Source organism: Bombina bombina, chromosome 2 (genome assembly GCF_027579735.1).
Source record: "Bombina bombina isolate aBomBom1 chromosome 2, aBomBom1.pri, whole genome shotgun sequence".
NCBI lineage: Eukaryota > Metazoa > Chordata > Amphibia > Anura > Bombinatoridae > Bombina > Bombina bombina.
In genome coordinates, this window is record NC_069500.1 from 533,807,145 (window position 1) to 533,824,366 (window position 17,222).

Genomic DNA, 17,222 nt, shown 5'->3' on the forward strand with positions numbered 1-17,222 from the left:
AAATAGTTTTCATTTTCTGAGGTACTGGGTGAATAAAATGTTTGGGCACTATTTCTCCACTTGGCAGTTGCTTGATCTAATTCTGACAGTTTACTGATCTCTCTCACTGTTGTGTGTGAGGGGGAGGGGCCTTTTTTTGGCGCTTTTGCTACGCATCAAAAATTTCAGTCAGAAGCTCATTGTTTTTTCCTGCATGTTCCGGTTCATCTCTACAGAACTCAGGGGTCTTCAAAGCTTGTTTGAGGGAAGTAATCTTCACAACAGAGCTGTGAGATTGTAGTTGACTGTGATAAAAAACGTTTATTCTTTAACTTTTTTATGCCATCAGGTTTAGTTATTCTTTACTAATGGGAACAAGCCTTTGCTAAAATTGTGTTTTGTTTTACAAAGTTTGATGCTGTAACCTTTTCAGTTTATTGATTTCAACTGTCATATATATTTCCGTGCTTCTTAGGCACAGTACGTTGTTTCATTGTCTTTTACTTGAATAATATTTCCAAGTTGCAAGTTTAGTTGCTAGTGTGTTAAACATGTCTGATTCAGAGGATGAGACCTGTACTATTTGTGCTAACGCCAAAGTGGAGCCCAATAGAAATTTATGTACTAACTGTATTGATGCTACTTTAAATAAAAGTCAATCTGTACAAATTGAACAAATTTCACCAAACAACGAGGGGAGAGTTATGCCGACTAACTCGCCTCACGTGACAGTACCTACATCTCCCGCTCGGGAGGTGCGCGATATTGTGGCGCCCAGTACATCTGGGCGGCCATTACAAATAACATTACAAGATATGGCTACTGTTATGACTGAGGTTTTGGCTAAATTACCAGAGCTAAGAGGCAAGCGTGATCACTCTGGGGTGAGAACAGAGTGCGCTGATAATGCTAGGGCCATGTCAGATACTGCGTCACAACTTGCAGAACATGAGGACGGAGAGCTTCATTCTGCGGCTGACGGTTCTGATCCAAACAGATTGGATTCAGATATTTCAAATTTTAAATTTAAGCTGGAAAACCTCCGTGTATTACTAGGGGAGGTGTTAGCGGCTCTGAATGATTGTAACACAGTTGCAATACCAGAGAAAATGTGTAGGTTGGATAAATATTTTGCTGTACCAACAAGTACTGACGTTTTTCCTATACCTAAGAGACTAACTGAAATTATTACTAAGGAGTGGGATAGACCCGGTGTGCCGTTCTCACCCCCTCCGATATTTAGAAAGATGTTTCCAATAGACACCACCACACGGGACTTATGGCAAACGGTCCCTAAGGTGGAGGGAGCAGTTTCTACTTTAGCTAAGCGTACCACTATCCCGGTGGAGGATAGCTGTGCCTTTTCAGATCCAATGGATAAAAAGTTAGAGGGTTACCTTAAGAAAATGTTTGTTCAACAAGGTTTTATATTGCAACCCCTTGCATGCATTGCGCCGGTCACGGCTGCAGCGGCATTCTGGATTGAGTCTCTGGAAGAGAACCTTAGTTCAGCTACTCTGGACGACATTACGGACAGGCTTAGAATCCTTAAGCTAGCTAATTCATTCATTTCGGAAGCCGTAGTACATTTAACTAAACTTACGGCTAAGAATTCCGGATTCGCCATTCAGGCGCGCAGAGCACTGTGGCTAAAATCCTGGTCAGCTGATGTAACTTCTAAGTCCAAATTACTTAATATACCTTTCAAAGGGCAGACCTTATTTGGGCCCGGTTTGAAAGAAATTATCGCTGACATTACAGGAGGTAAGGGCCACGCCTTGCCTCAAGACAGAGCCAAACCTAAGGCTAGACAGTCTAATTTTCGTTCCTTTCGGAATTTCAAAGCAGGAGCAGCATCAACTTCCACTACTCCAAAACAAGAAGGATCTGTTGCTCGCTTCAGACAAAGCTGGAGACCTAACCAGTCTTGGAACAAGGGCAAGCAGGCCAGGAAACCTGCTGCTGCCCCTAAAACAGCATGAATTGAGGGCCCCCGATCCGGGATCGGATCTAGTGGGGGGCAGACTTTCTCTCTTCGCCCAGGCTTGGGCAAGAGATGTCCAGGACCCCTGGGCGCTAGAGATAATATCTCAGGGATACCTTCTGGACTTCAAATACTCTCCTCCAAGAGAGAGATTTCATCTGTCAAGGTTGTCAACAAACCAAACAAAGAAAGAGGCGTTTCTACGCTGCGTACAAGAACTTTTGTTAATGGGAGTAATCCATCCAGTTCCACGGTCGGAACAGGGACAAGGGTTTTACTCAAATCTGTTTGTGGTTCCCAAAAAAGAGGGAACTTTCAGACCAATCCTGGATTTAAAGATCCTAAACAAATTCCTAAGAGTTCCATCGTTCAAAATGGAGACTATTCGGACAATTTTACCCATGATCCAAAAGGGTCAGTACATGACCACAGTGGATTTAAAGGATGCTTACCTTCACATACCAATTCACAAAGATCATTACCGGTATCTAAGGTTTGCCTTCCTAGACAGGCATTACCAGTTTGTAGCTCTTCCATTCGGATTGGCTACAGCTCCAAGAATCTTCACAAAGGTTCTGGGTGCTCTTCTGGCGGTACTAAGACCGCGGGGAATCTCGGTAGCTCCGTACCTAGACGACATTCTGATACAAGCTTCAAGCTTTTAAACTGCCAAGTCTCATACAGAGTTAGTACTGGCTTTTCTAAGGTCACATGGATGGAAGGTGAACGAGAAGAAAAGTTCACTCGTTCCACTCACAAGAGTTCCTTTCCTGGGGACTCTTATAGATTCTGTAGAAATGAAGATTTACCTGACAGAGGACAGGTTAACAAGACTTCAAAGTGCTTGCCGCACCCTTCATTCCATTCAACACCCGTCAGTGGCTCAATGCATGGAGGTAATCGGCTTAATGGTAGCGGCAATGGACATAGTACCCTTTGCTCGCTTACACCTCAGACCACTGCAACTGTGCATGCTAAGTCAGTGGAATGGGGATTACTCAGACTTGTCCCCTTCTCTGAATCTGGATCAAGAAACCAGAAATTCTCTTCTATGGTGGCTTTCTCGGCCACATCTGTCCAGGTGGATGCCATTCAGCAGACCAGACTGGACAATTGTAACAACAGACGCCAGCCTTCTAGGTTGGGGTGCCGTCTGGAATTCTCTGAAAGCTCAGGGACAATGGAGTCAGGAGGAGAGTCTCCTGCCAATAAACATTCTGGAATTGAGAGCAGTTCTCAATGCCCTCCTGGCTTGGCCCCAGTTGACAACTCGGGGGTTTATCAGGTTTCAGTCGGACAACATCACGACGGTAGCTTACATCAACCATCAGGGAGGGACAAGAAGCTCCCTAGCAATGATGGAAGTATCAAAGATAATTCGCTGGGCAGAGTCTCACTCTTGCCACCTGTCAGCAATCCACATTCCGGGAGTGGAGAACTGGGAGGCGGATTTCTTAAGTCGTCAGACTTTTCATCCGGGGGAGTGGGAACTTCATCCGGAGGTCTTTGCCCAAATACTTTGACGTTGGGGCAAACCAGAGATAGATCTCATGGCGTCTCGACAGAACGCCAAGCTTCCTCGTTACGGGTCCAGATCCAGGGATCCAGGAGCAGTCCTGATAGATGCCCTGACAGCATCTTGGGACTTCAGGATGGCTTACGTGTTTCCACCCTTCCCGATGCTTCCTCGATTGATTGCCAGAATCAAACAGGAGAGAGCATCGGTGATTCTAATAGCACCTGCATGGCCACGCAGGACTTGGTATGCAGACCTGGTGGACATGTCATCCTGTCCACCTTGGTCTCTACCTCTGTAACAGGACCTCCTGATACAGGGTCCGTTCAAACATCAAAATCTAACTTCTCTGAAGCTGACTGCTTGGAAATTGAACGCTTGATTTTATCAAGACGTGGTTTTTCTGAGTCAGTTATTGATACCTTAATACAGGCTAGGAAGCCTGTTACCAGACGGATTTACCATAAGATATGGCGTAAATACCTATATTGGTGTGAATCCAAAGGTTACTCTTGGAGTAAGGTTAGGATTCCTAGGATATTGTCTTTTCTACAAGAAGGTTTAGAAAAGGGTTTATCTGCTAGTTCATTAAAGGGACAGATCTCAGCTCTGTCCATTCTGTTACACAAACGTCTGTCAGAAGTTCCAGACGTTCAGGCTTTTTGTCAGGCTTTGGCCAGGATTAAGCCTGTGTTTAAAACTGTTGCTCCGCCATGGAGCTTAAACCTTGTTCTTAACGTTTTACAGGGCGTTCCGTTTGAACCCCTTCATTCCATTGATATAAAGTTGTTATCTTGGAAAGTTCTATTTTTAATGGCTATTTCCTCGGCTCGAAGAGTCTCTGAGTTATCAGCCTTACATTGTGATTCTCCTTATTTGATTTTTCATTCGGATAAGGTAGTTCTGCGTACTAAACCTGGGTTCTTACCTAAGGTAGTCACTAACAGGAATATCAATCAAGAGATTGTTGTTCCTTCTTTGTGTCCAAATCCTTCTTCGAAGAAGGAACGTCTACTGCACAATCTGGACGTAGTTCGTGCCCTAAAATTTTACTTACAGGCAACTAAGGAATTTCGACAAACGTCTTCTCTGTTTGTCGTTTACTCTGGTCAGAGGAGAGGTCAAAAGGCTTCTGCTACCTCTCTTTCCTTTTGGCTTCGTAGCATAATACGTTTAGCTTATGAGACTGCTGGACAGCAGCCTCCTTAAAGAATTACAGCTCATTCTACTAGAGCTGTGGCTTCCACTTGGGCCTTCAAGAATGAGGCCTCTGTTGAACAGATTTGCAAGGCTGCAACTTGGTCTTCGCTTCATACTTTTTCCAAATTTTACAAATTTGACACTTTTGCTTCCTCGGAGGCTATTTTTGGGAGAAAGGTTCTTCAGGCAGTGGTTCCTTCTGTATAAAGAGCCTGCCTATCCCTCCCGTCATCCGTGTACTTTTGCTTTGGTATTGGTATCCCAGAAGTAATGATGACCCGTGGACTGATCACACTTAACAGAAGAAAACATAATTTATGCTTACCTGATAAATTCCTTTCTTCTGTAGTGTGATCAGTCCACGGCCCGCCCTGTTTTTTAAGGCAGGTAAATATTTTTTAAATTATACTCCAGTCACCACTACACCCTTGGCTTCTCCTTTCTCGTTGGTCCTTGGTCGAATGACTGGGAGTGACGTAGAGGGGAGGAGCTATATGCAGCTCTGCTGGGTGAATCCTCTTGCACTTCCTGTTGGGGAGGAGTAATATCCCAGAAGTAATGATGACCCGTGGACTGATCACACTACAGAAGAAAGGAATTTATCAGGTAAGCATAAATTATGTTTTTTATGTTTCCAGATAGATTCAGTGTCTATGACTCTGTCTCTAACAGACAAGAGATGATTAAAATTGGTTTCAGTTTGTCGGAACCTTCAGTCTCAATCATTCCCTTCAGTAGCTATGTGAATGGAAGTTTTAGGTCTGATGACTGCAGCAACGGACGCGATCCCCTTTGCTTGTTTTTATATTAGAACTCTCCAGCTTTGTATGCTGAATCAATGGTGCAGGGATTATACAAAGATATCACAATTAATATCCTTAAATCCCAATGTTAGACTTTCTCTGACTTGGTGGTTAGATCACCATCGTATAGTTCAAGGGGCCTCTTTTTTTGTTTGTCCAACCTGGACTGTGATCGCAACAGATGCAAGTCTTTCAGGTTGGGGAGCTGTCTGGGGATCTCTGACAGCACAAGGGGTTTTCAAATCTCAAGAGGCTAGGTTACCAATCAATATTTTAGAACTCCGTGCTATTTTCAGGGCTCTTCAGGTTTGGCCTCTGTTGAAGAGAGAACTGTTCATTTGTTTTTAGAGAGACAATATCACAAATGTGGCATATGTCAATCATCAGGGTGGGACTCACAGTCGCCAAGCTATGAAAGAAGTATCTCGGATACTTTCTTGGGCGGAATCCAACTCCTGTCTAATTTTTGCGGTTCATATCCCAGGTGTAGACAATTGGGAAGCGGATTATCTCAGCCGTCAGACTTTTCATCCAGGGGAGTGGTCTCTCCATCCAGATGTGTGTTTTCAGATTGTTCAGATGTGGGGTCTTCCAGAAATAGATCTGATGGCTTCCCATCTAAACAAGATTCTTCCCAGGTACCTGTCCAGGTCCAGGGATCCTCAGGCAGAGGCGGTGGATGTGTTAGCAGTTCCTTGGTGTTGCCAACCTGCTTATATCTTCCCGCCTCTAGTTCTTCCAAGAGTGATTTCCAAGATCATCATGGAACAATAGTTTGTGTTGCTGGTAGCTCCAGCATGGCCTCACAGGTTTTGGTATGCGGATCTTGTTCGGATGTCCAGTTGCCAAGCTTGGCCACTTCCATTAAGACCAGACCTTCTGTCTCAAGGTCCGTTTTTCCATCAGGATCTTAAATCATTAAATTTGAAGGTATGGAAATTGAACGCCTAGTGCTTAGTCATAGAGGTTTATCTGACTCAGTGATTAATACTATGTTACAGGCTCGTAAATCTGTTTCTAGGAAGATTTATTATTGAGTTTTTAGAAGTCTTATATTTCATGGTGTTCTCATAAATTCTCCTGGAATTATTTTAGTATTCCTATAATTTTGCAGTTTCTTCAGGATGGTTTGGATAAAGGTTTGTCTGCAAGTTCCTTGAAGGGACGAATCTCTGCTCTTTCTGTTTTTATTTCACAGAAAGATTGCTAAGCTTCCTGATATTCACTGTTTTGTACAGGCTTTGGTCCGTATCAAGCCTGTCATTAAATCAATCTCTCCTCCTTGGAGTCTTAATTTGGTTTTGAAGGCTTTACATACTCCTCCTTTTGAGCCTATGCAATCTTTAGACTTTAAACTACTTTCTTGGAAAGTGTTGTTCCTTTTGGCAATCTCTTCTGCTAGAAGAGTTTCCGAATTATCTGCTCTTTCTTGTGAATCTCCTTTTCTGATTTTCCATCAGGATAAGGCAGATTTGCGGACTTCATTTAAATTTCTACGTAAGGTTGTGAAGTCTAACAACATTAATAGAGAGATTGTTGTTCCTTCTTTGTGTCCTAATCCTAAGAATTCTTTGGCGAGATCATTACCTTCTTTGGATTTTGTAAGAGCTTTGAAATATTTTATGTTGAAGCTACTAAAGATTTCAGGAAGATTTCTAGTCTATTTGTTGTCTTTTCTGGTTCTAGGAAAGGTCAGAAGGCTTTTGCCATTTCCTTGGCATCTTGGTTAAAGCTTTTGATTCATCAGGCTTATTTGGAGTCGGGTCAGGCTCCGCCTCTGAGAATTACAGCTTATTCTACTAGATCAGTCTCCACTTTGTAGGCTTTTAAGAATGAAGCTTCAGTTGATCAGATTTGCAAAGCAGCAACTTGGTCTTCTTTGCATACATTTACTAAATTCTACCGTTTTGATGTATTTGCTTCCTCAGAAGCAGTTTTTGGTAGAAAAGTTCTTCTGGCAGCTGTTTCACTTTGATTCCTCTGCTTATGTTTAAGTTTTTTCTTTTCATTTATGAGAATAAACTTATACTTTGGGTTGTGGATTAATGTTGTCAGTGTAAAATGGCTGTTATTATTTTTATCCCTCCATTTCTAGTGACTCTTCTGTGGAGTTCCACATCTTGGGTATTACTATCCCATACGTCACTAGCTCATGGACTCTTGCCAATTACATGAAAGAAAACATAATTTATGTAAGAACTTACCTGTAAATTAATTTATCTCATATTTGCAAGAGTCCATGAGACCCACCCTTTTTATGGTGGTTATTCGTTAAACTGAATTGTGGATGTGGCAAGGGGTGTATTTATAGGCATTTTGAGGTTTGGGAAACTTTGCCCCTCCTGGTAGGATTGTATATCCCATACGTCACTAGCTCATGGACTCTTGCCAATATGAAAGAAATGAATTTATCATGTAAGTTCTTACATAAATTATGTTGTTTTTTTTTTTATACATGTATGATAACGCAAGAAGAAAGGGTCACAGTGTGACTCCTTTTTTCTGTATAGAATCAAGGGTTAATATCTCCTGAGGGGGATTATTGAACACTGGGGAATAATCTTATATGTTTATTTGATTTTATGCTGCTTTTATGTGGGAGATGTTATGAGCTCATCGGTTGTTATGGAATATACAGGTTTCACTTTCACTTTGAGAGCTGTGCAGCTTACAAGTTTGGCGTGCTTTTTCTCATAGTAGAGATGGTCCTGCATTGTACAGTTTTCATTCCCTTGTTTTTGACTGGGTGTTTATCAGAGAGGAGTCATAATTCTCTGTACTGTCTGGGTCATAGGAGGTGGGGAACGCCCCAGCCATTGGGGTATAAGGGTGCCGTTTTTGTGAATAAAATAAGATTGTTTTATTTTCCATAGTACTCCGCTTATTGCACTAGCGACGGAGAATTCTGTTACTTTAGAGGGTACTCCCTATATTCCTAAAGAGTAATTCCTGTTTATATTGTGAGGAGGCCTTAGATCCACCCTCTTAATTATGTTCCATATGCCTTGATAATGTGATATCAAACATGTTTGATACCACTGAGTCGTCCACCTCTGAGGAGTTGTCGTCCAGTGAGGTGTGTACCCTACATTCTTCTCTCTCTACACATGCAGTTTCCCATAGCATTGCTGATACTCCATCTGGAGGGGGCCTTTTTTTCACCAGACGTTACTGCGCAGTTCAGACGGCGGTGTCTGCGGCCTTTAATGCTTTACCTCACCCTGCCAAGCGCAAGCGAAAGGTTACATATTGCACTCCTTCCAGGAGTACATCAGATGATTTATTGGATTTAACTGTTACGGTTATCTGAGGATGAAGTTCTTTCTGAGACTTCAGAGTATGAACATTCTGAGTTCGAGTCTGCTTCCTCTAAACCTCTGGCTGCGGAGAAACCAGACTTTAGTTTTAGGAATTTGCACTTTCTTCTAAGGGAAGTTTTTGGCAAATTCAGAGGTTCCATAGGCCAAATTGCCTGATGAACCTTTGATTCCTAAATAGGATAGTTTGAGGACAGGGTGGTGCCTTTTCCTTCCCTGCTCCTGTTAGATAGTGAACATTATTAAGAATGAATGGGACAGGATTGGATTCCTTTTTCCCCTGTTGATCCTGGTCCTGGACTCTCTATGGAATTGTAATGTTCCGCCCCGAAAGGGGATGGTGCTATCTTCGCCCTTGCTAAACGTACTACTATCCCGCTTGAGGATAGATCTTCGTTTTGGGAGCCCATGGATAAAAGATGGAAACTATTACGAAAGATGTTTCAACATACAGGATATTTGTCTTTCAACCACCGGCGGCTGTTGCAACGGTTGCTGGAGCAGTTACCTATTGGTGCGACTCCTTATGGGATTTGATTGAGGAGGAGGGTCCTCTCGACATTCTTCAGGAAAGAATTAAGGCCTTGAGGTTGCTAATTCTTTTATCTGTGATGCTAATGTGCAGGTTGTCTGAATGCTACGGCTTCAGCTTTTTCTGTTCAGGCCCATCGAGCTCTGGCTGAAGTCATGGTCTGCGGATACGACTTCTAAGTCTAGACTTTTTTTCCCTCCCCTTTCAGGGAATGATTTTGTTTGGTCCAGGCCTGGACTCGATTATCTCCACGGTCAGAGGAGGCAAAACTGCCCTCCTACCGCAAGAGAATATGAACTAGTGTAAGGGACAATTTTCGTTCTGATAAAGCCCATGTCAGCAGTCCTCCGCTAGGCCAGAGCAAAACGAGCTCTTGAAAGTTGGCTTAGTCCGGGAATTAATCCAAGCAGAGCAAGAAGCCTGCCGAGTCTGTCGGCATGAATGGGCGGTCCCTGGTCCTCTTCTGGATCGTGTAGGGGGCAGTCTGTCGCTCTTTTTAGTCGCTTGGCTCAGGGATGTGCAGGATCCATGGGTCCTGGAGGTCATAGCTCAGGGTTACAAGATAGGTTTCAAGTCTCAGCCATCCAAGGGCAGATTCCTCCTCTCTTTCCTGTCTTCCTGACAAGAAAGGAGGAGAGCCTTTCTGGTGTGCGTACGGGATCTGTCCTCTTAGGAGTTATTGTTCCGGTGCCTATCGCAGTGAGAGGTTTGGGATACTATTCAAACCTTTTTGTGGTCCCGAAAAAGGAGGGAACTTTCCGTCCGATTCTGGACCTAAAGTGCTTAAACAAACAAGTTTTTAAATGTCCCCGCGTTTAAGATGGAGACGATAGGTCAGTTTTTCCCCTCATTCGAGAGGGGTAGTTCATGACCACAATAGATCTAAAGGATGCTCCCTTCACGTACCAATCCTCAAGGACCACTTCCTTTTCCTAAGGTTTGCGTTCTTGGACCAGCACTTCCAGTTTATTGCACTTCTGTTTGGACTCACTACGGCTCCAAGATATTTTTCGAAGAGTGGACCATTTGGAATCTCTCCTCTGTCTTCTTTGATCCCATGGATGGAAGATAAATAGAGAGAGTTCTCTTGTATCAAGTACCAGGATGGAATTCATGGGTACTATATTAGAATAGGAATATTCTAACGGACCAGAGACGTTGCAAGCTAGCTTCAACATGTCTTGCTTTCCAGACCTCCTTAAGGCCATCTGTGGCTTGGTGTATGGAGGTGATTGGTCTCATGGTGTCCAGCATGGACATCATTCCTTTGCCAGGTTTCACCTCAGACTGTTGCAACTGCGCATGCTGTAGCAGTGGAACAGCGATCATCGGATTTGTCTCAATAGATTTCTCTGGACATCCGATCGAGGGAACCGCTCTCTTGGTGTGTTTTTTTTTTTTTTTGTCCGGATCACTTGTCCTGAGGGACGTCAGTCTTAAGACCGTCCTGGGTGATTGTGACTACGGTTGTGAGTCTCAGGATGGGGAGCTCTGTGGGGTGCAAGGGAGGCACTGGGCCTTTGGACTCAGGAGGAAAGCTCCCTCCCGATCTTATTTTGGATCTTCAGGCGATATACAATGCTCTGAAGGCTTGACCTCTGCTGGGTTTGCCAGATTCAAATCAGACAATATAACCTCAGTGGCTTACATCTACCATCAGGGGGGAACGAGAAGCTCCCTAGCTATGAGGGAAGTATCTCAGATTCTGGAGTGGGCTGAGACCCACGTTTGTTCGCTGTCAGCGATCCACATTTCCGGTGTGGACAACTGGGAAGCGGTTTTCCTCAGCAGACGATCCTTTCAGCCGGGGGACTGGTCTCTCCATCCCGAGCATTTGCGGAGATTTGCAAGAGGAGGATCTTATGAAGTCTCAATACCAAGCTACCAGATATGGGTCGAGGTACAGGAATCTTCAGACGGAGCTAACAGATGCATTAGCGGTGCCTTGGAGGTTCAATCTAATTTATCTTTCTGGCCGTTACCACTACTTCCTAGTGTAGTGGCTCGAGTCAAGCAGGCGTCAGTGATTCTGATTGCTCCGTATTGGCTGTGAAGGATATGGTTCGCGGATCTAGTGGGGATGTCATCTCCTCCGTAGAAGTTACCTTGTCGCAGGGATCTGCTGACCAAGGTCTCTTTGTTCATCAATGTCTAGATTCTCTGAGGCTGACTGCATGGAGATTGTCCGCTTAGTCCTAGCCAAGATAGGGTTTTCTGAGAGAGTTAATTTTAATCTCTTTCGAGCTTGTAAGATGGTTGCTAGTCGCATCTATCATAAGTTGTGGAGGACCTACTTATTCTGTTCTCCAGGATGAACTGGAGAAGGGCTTTTCTGCAAGTCCCCTAAGGGGGGCAGTTTTCTGCCCTGTCTGTGTTGCTGCACAAGAGGTTTGCTAAGCCTCCAGATGTGCACTCTTTTTTTGTTAATGATTTGCTAGGATCTGACACGTGTTTAGATCTAATGCTCCTCTTTGGAGTTTAAATCTTGTTCTTAAAGTTTTGCAACAGGCTCCGTTTGAGCCTATGCATGAAGTAACCAATAAATTGTTGTCTTGGAAGGTTCCTTTTCTACTGGCTATTGCTTTTGCGCACAGAGTATCTGTGTTTGCTGCCTTGCAATGTGTTCCTCCTTATCTGACTTTCCATGCTGATAAGACTGTTCTACGAACCAAGTTAGGTTTTTCTTCCTAAGGTTGTGTCATTTCGCAACTTCGATCAAGAGATTGAGGTTCCTTTCTTATGTCCTAATTCTTCTTCGTTGAAGGAACGTTTATAATGTAATTCTGGATGTGGTTTGTGCCTTGAAGTTCTATCTTCAGGCTGCAATGGAATTTAAACAAACTTCTTTCGCTGTTTGTTCTCCTTTCCAGTAAGCGTAGGGGTCAGAGAGCCTCTTTGACTTCCTTATCTTTTTGGCTGAGGAGTGTCATCCGTTTAGCATAGTCAGCGGGACATAAGCCTCCTCTGAGTATTACGGCTCATTCTACGAGAGCAGTGGTTTCCTCTTGGGCTTTCAAAAATGAGGCCTCAATGGATCAGATTTGTAAGGCGGCTACCTAGTCTTCCTTACATACATTTTCCAAATTTTACAAGTTCGATGTTTTTGCTTCTGCTGAAGCAGCCTTCGGGAGAGAGAGGTTTTGCAGGCTGTGGTGCCTTCAGATTAGGGTCCGGCTCTCTTTTTTTCCCCTCCCGTTAGCATTCCGTGTACTCTAGAGCTTGGGTATATGTTTCCCACAAGTAAGGAATGCAGCTGTGGACTCTTCCCATATTAAGAAGGAAAACATAAATTATGACTTGCCAGATAATTTCCATTCCTTCTGTATGGGAAGAGTCCACTGCTCCCGCCCGTGTTCTCCGATGGGCGGCCCTAAATTTATTCTAGCACCTTTTTCACCCTGTTTTCGCCTTCTGTTCCTTGTTCCCTCAGCAGAATGACTGGGGCTATGATAAAGTGGGGAAGGTATTTAAGCCTTTGGCTGGGGTGTCTTTGCCGCCTCCTGGTGGCCAGGTTCAGTATTTCCCACAAGTAAGGAATGCAGCAGCGGACTCTTCCCATACAGAAGGAATGGAAATTATCTGGTAAGCATATTTTATGTTTTTGTTTGATTTTGAACATTTATTTCAGTTGTCAAAATTGCTTCATTCTCTTTGAATCCTTTGTTGCATGAGTGGAAATGCACTACTGGTCATAGCTGAATACCCCTGGTAACAAAAGGGGAAATATGTGCAGCCACCAATCAGCAGCTTGCTCCCAGTAGTGCATTGCTGCTCTTAAGCCTACCTAGGTGTGCTTTTCAACAAATGGATACCAAGAGAACAAAGAAAATTAAATACAAGTAAATTAAAAGGTTGTTTAAATTGCATGCTCTATATGAATTGTAAAAAGTTAATTTTGACTTAACTTTTTTTTAACTACTATACATTTTAAATAGGGCTATAAATGTAAAACTTTTGCAATTGAAAGCAGACTACCACTATACCTGTTGTCTCAGCTTTCAATTTCTCTGTAGTCTGCTTGCCATTTTTTTGCATTCAGGCAAATCTTTTTTATATATACACTAGAAAAATCCTAGCAATAAATTGCAAGCTACTTAATAGCAACTGCATGCCAGAAAATACTGTGTAATTGCCCCATTCCTGCTTTGTAAGACATGGATAGTGAATCATGGGTCTATAATTACTGTAATATTAAAGGAATAGTCTAGTCAAAATTAAACTTTCATGATTCAAATAGAGAATGCAATTTTAAGCAACTTTCTAATTTACTCCTATGATCATTTTTCTTCATTCTTTTGGTTTCTTTATTTAAAAAAGCAAGAATGTAAGCTTAGGAGCTGGCACAGTTTTTATTCAGCACCTGGGTAGCGCTCGCTGATTGATGTAAAAATGTAGCCACCAATCGTCAAGTGCTACCCATGGTGCTGAACCAAATATGGACCGTGCTCTATCTGAATCTTGAAAGTTTAATTTTGACTAAGTATTTTATCTTTTTTTTTTTTTTTTTTTTTCTGTCGTCCAATGGTGGAAGTTTACAAAACGCGTAACATCCAAAATAATTTTTGACATTAGACAAAGGATGTTTTTTCTTTCTACTGGGAGCTTTTTAAAAAAGACATTGTAATATTTGATCTTGTCATTATCTGCTGTAATATTACCACAGTTATCACTGACTTTTATTGATTTTGCTAAAAATATATTACACTAATACCCCAATTTTGGTTACATTTTTTACAGCATAAGGGTGGTAGTGACAGTGGAGCAAACTAATGAAGAATTGGATACAGCTGCATCTGTGATTAAGCAAGCTGCCTCACTGATACTGAATTAAGCTTATTTTTGGAGACAATGTGTTTCTAATAAATTCAGAATTGAGTACTCCTTTCAAAATGAGAATCTGAATTCCTCACACCATAGGATCTCTTACTTGAGGACATGACACTGCTACTAAACCTGCTGACAAAATCCATTCCGGACTTAGAAAGGAGAAGTATACACACAGACCTGGCTGAAAATCTAGCAAAAAAAATACTATTTGGATATTTTTGGGGGGGCAAGGGGTTTAAACAGATAAACACTTACTCTGATACTTTTCTATTCTTAGGGTCTTTCTGTTTATATCCAAATACAAATTTAAATTATTTTCTTCCATATTCATATTCTCTAATTTCCAAAGAATGAGACATTCACTCTATGTAAATGAAATGTGATTTTTGTATATAAATGCACACTGTATGTTTGCTAGTTTATCATTTGAATCTTTGTCTTTTTAATGCCCTTAAGCTTAACAAAATTACTAAGATTTTTTTCATAGATGTTGTGTAATCTAGTTATTATAATTTACTGGATAGTACCATTCCAACTAATGTAGATTTTATAAGTTATACTAATACATTGTTTACTGTATCTTAGGCTTGTACAATAACCATTTATATAATGTAACTTGCATAATTTTGTATACATTCATTTTATTTTTTTAATTGCTCCTTGTATCCATTTCTCACTGTGAAAACCCTATATATATATATACACACACACATATATATACTGTATACACATTAGGTGGCCGATGGCTTTAACTCGTCAAAGTGCAATTTCACATAAAGTGTTTGCTATGTTCCTCTTTATTTATAGACGGTATATTAATACTTAAAACTAATTGTTTTTAAGAAAAATAGTGCAGGACCTACACCACTTCCTTAGGCTATGAACAAGTAAATCAAGCCTGAATTTTATTTATAATAAAAAAACTGCTCTGTGTTAGAACCGGGGTGTAACAAAAACATTAAACAGTCTTTTCTATCGTGCATATTTAAAGAGTAGCAATTTAATGTTTACATTTTTTACTTTGAAAAAAATTTAAATAATTTAAATTGATATTAGAATTGACTAGTAGTGCATGTTTGTGCACAATTGATCGTCAGGGATCAGTTAGCCATTGGCTGACAGACAACTCCACAAACTTTGGTGGATAGCTATGTCTCAAAATGCCAAAAAAAAATTATTTATCAAAAACATGAATAGTTTTTAAAAAAATCAAAACAAAATACATTTTAATATACTATCTTAATGTCTGAGCTGTAATACAATAATAAAATGCTCTGTTAGAATATTTTTTTATTGCATAAATGCTTTCTTGAAACTTTCTGTTTTAAAGGGGTTAAACATGTTAAATTCTGATCTAGTGCCACGTTGCATTGCCACTAATAAGTAGTGTAGTCCTTTAAGCCAATCAGTTAGTGCCTATGTACATGGCAGCTAATCAGTGGTCATGTTCTGTTTAAGATTAACTCCGCAATGGGAGACTTAACACATTAATACCCAAAAGTATTTGCAATAATAAAAGTTTCTAAAGCAGTAGAGCATTTTTTATTACTGCACGAGTATGTCTATAAGCTATGTAAGATATGCCTACTAGAAAACAGCCAGGAATTAAACTTGAAGCCTGTAGTTACATAAATCAAAGTATTGATTATCTTACATTTTGCATGAAAAGGTTTTGCTGAGGAATGACACAAAACTCAACTTTGTTTTTTGATACCCATGAAATCTGCATCTAAATGCATGACTGAGGTAGAATTAGTACTCTGTTATTGTGAAGTGGCAGCTACATGTCAACAGCATTGTCGACCATCAATAATTCTTTAGTATTTCATGTTTTATTCAGTATACATTGCTGGCTTGCAATCCCTAGGAACATAAACTGTATAATTGTAGCTTATAATTTAGACATATAATAAATGTCAAAATTGTATTTGAATATGTCCTTTTTGTACAGTTCTTAAAATTTATTTTAAAACAGAGTGCCTTTTTGTTGCTGCTAACAAAGCAACTGAGCTTTATTTTGGACAAAAATTTGTTTTAAATAAATTACAATTAATTTTCTTTGATTTTTTTTTTTCTTCTATTTTTTGCATGATCACTGTCTATTTTGTGGGAGCATTTCAGGGTCCTGAGTAATGGTAGTGAAAATGTTTTGCCTCTGCAACAAGAAGCCTTTTGTGTTTCCTGTGAATAATAGCAGTTAGATCCCATTTAAAGGGACAGTAAGCACCTTGAGATTTTATATAAAATGTATAGTTCTGCATTGTGAAACAGCACTACAATATATTTCTCTTGTAAAGGTGTATCCAGTCCACGGGTTCATCCATTGCTTGTGGGATATTCTCCTTCCCAACAGGAAGCTGCAAGAGGACACCCACAGCAGAGCTGTCTATATAGCTCCTCCCCTAACTACCACCCCCAGTCATTCTCTTGCAGCTCTTGACAAGAAAGGAAGTATCAAGAGAGATGTGGTGACTTAGTGTAGTTTTTAATTGGAAGAAGACTTCTGCCTGGAGGTTTGATGATCTTAGCGGTTTGTAACTAAGGTCCATTGCTGTTCTCACACATAACTGAAGAGTATGGAAAGAAAACTTCAGTTGGGGGGACGGTCTGCAGATTACCTGCTTTGAGGTATGTTCAGTATATTTCTTTCATGTAATTAGCAAGAGTCCATGAGCTAGTGACGTATGGGATATACATTCCTACCAGGAGGGGCAAAGTTTCCCAAACCTCAAAATGCCTATAAATACACCCCTCACCACACCCACAATTCAGTTTTACAAACTTTGCCTCCGATGGAGGTGGTGAAGTAAGTTTGTGCTAGATTCTACGTTGATATGCGCTCCGCAGCAAGTTGGAGCCCGGTTTTCCTCTCAGCGTGCAGTGAATGTCAGAGGGATGTGAGAAGAGTATTGCCTATTAGAATGCAGTGATCTCCTTCTACGGGGTCTATTTCATAGGTTCTCTGTTATCGGTCGTAGAGATTCATCTCTTACCTCCCTTTTCAGATCGACGATATACTCTTATATATACCATTACCTCTGCTGATTCTCGTTTCAGTACTGGT

General features: G+C 41.3%; 1 protein-coding gene across 1 annotated transcript in view; it reads left to right on the forward strand.

The window, feature by feature from the left end:
* The window catches only part of SPTLC1 (serine palmitoyltransferase long chain base subunit 1), a gene marked incomplete in the record, with an annotated part of 251,183 nt that extends 234,962 nt beyond the window's left edge, over window positions 1-16,221 (forward strand). The window contains 1 exon segment of the mRNA XM_053702382.1: window positions 14,069-16,221. Within this exon segment, the coding sequence (XP_053558357.1) occupies window positions 14,069-14,162 (94 nt within the window).
* Window positions 16,222-17,222: the final 1,001 nt, after the last annotated feature.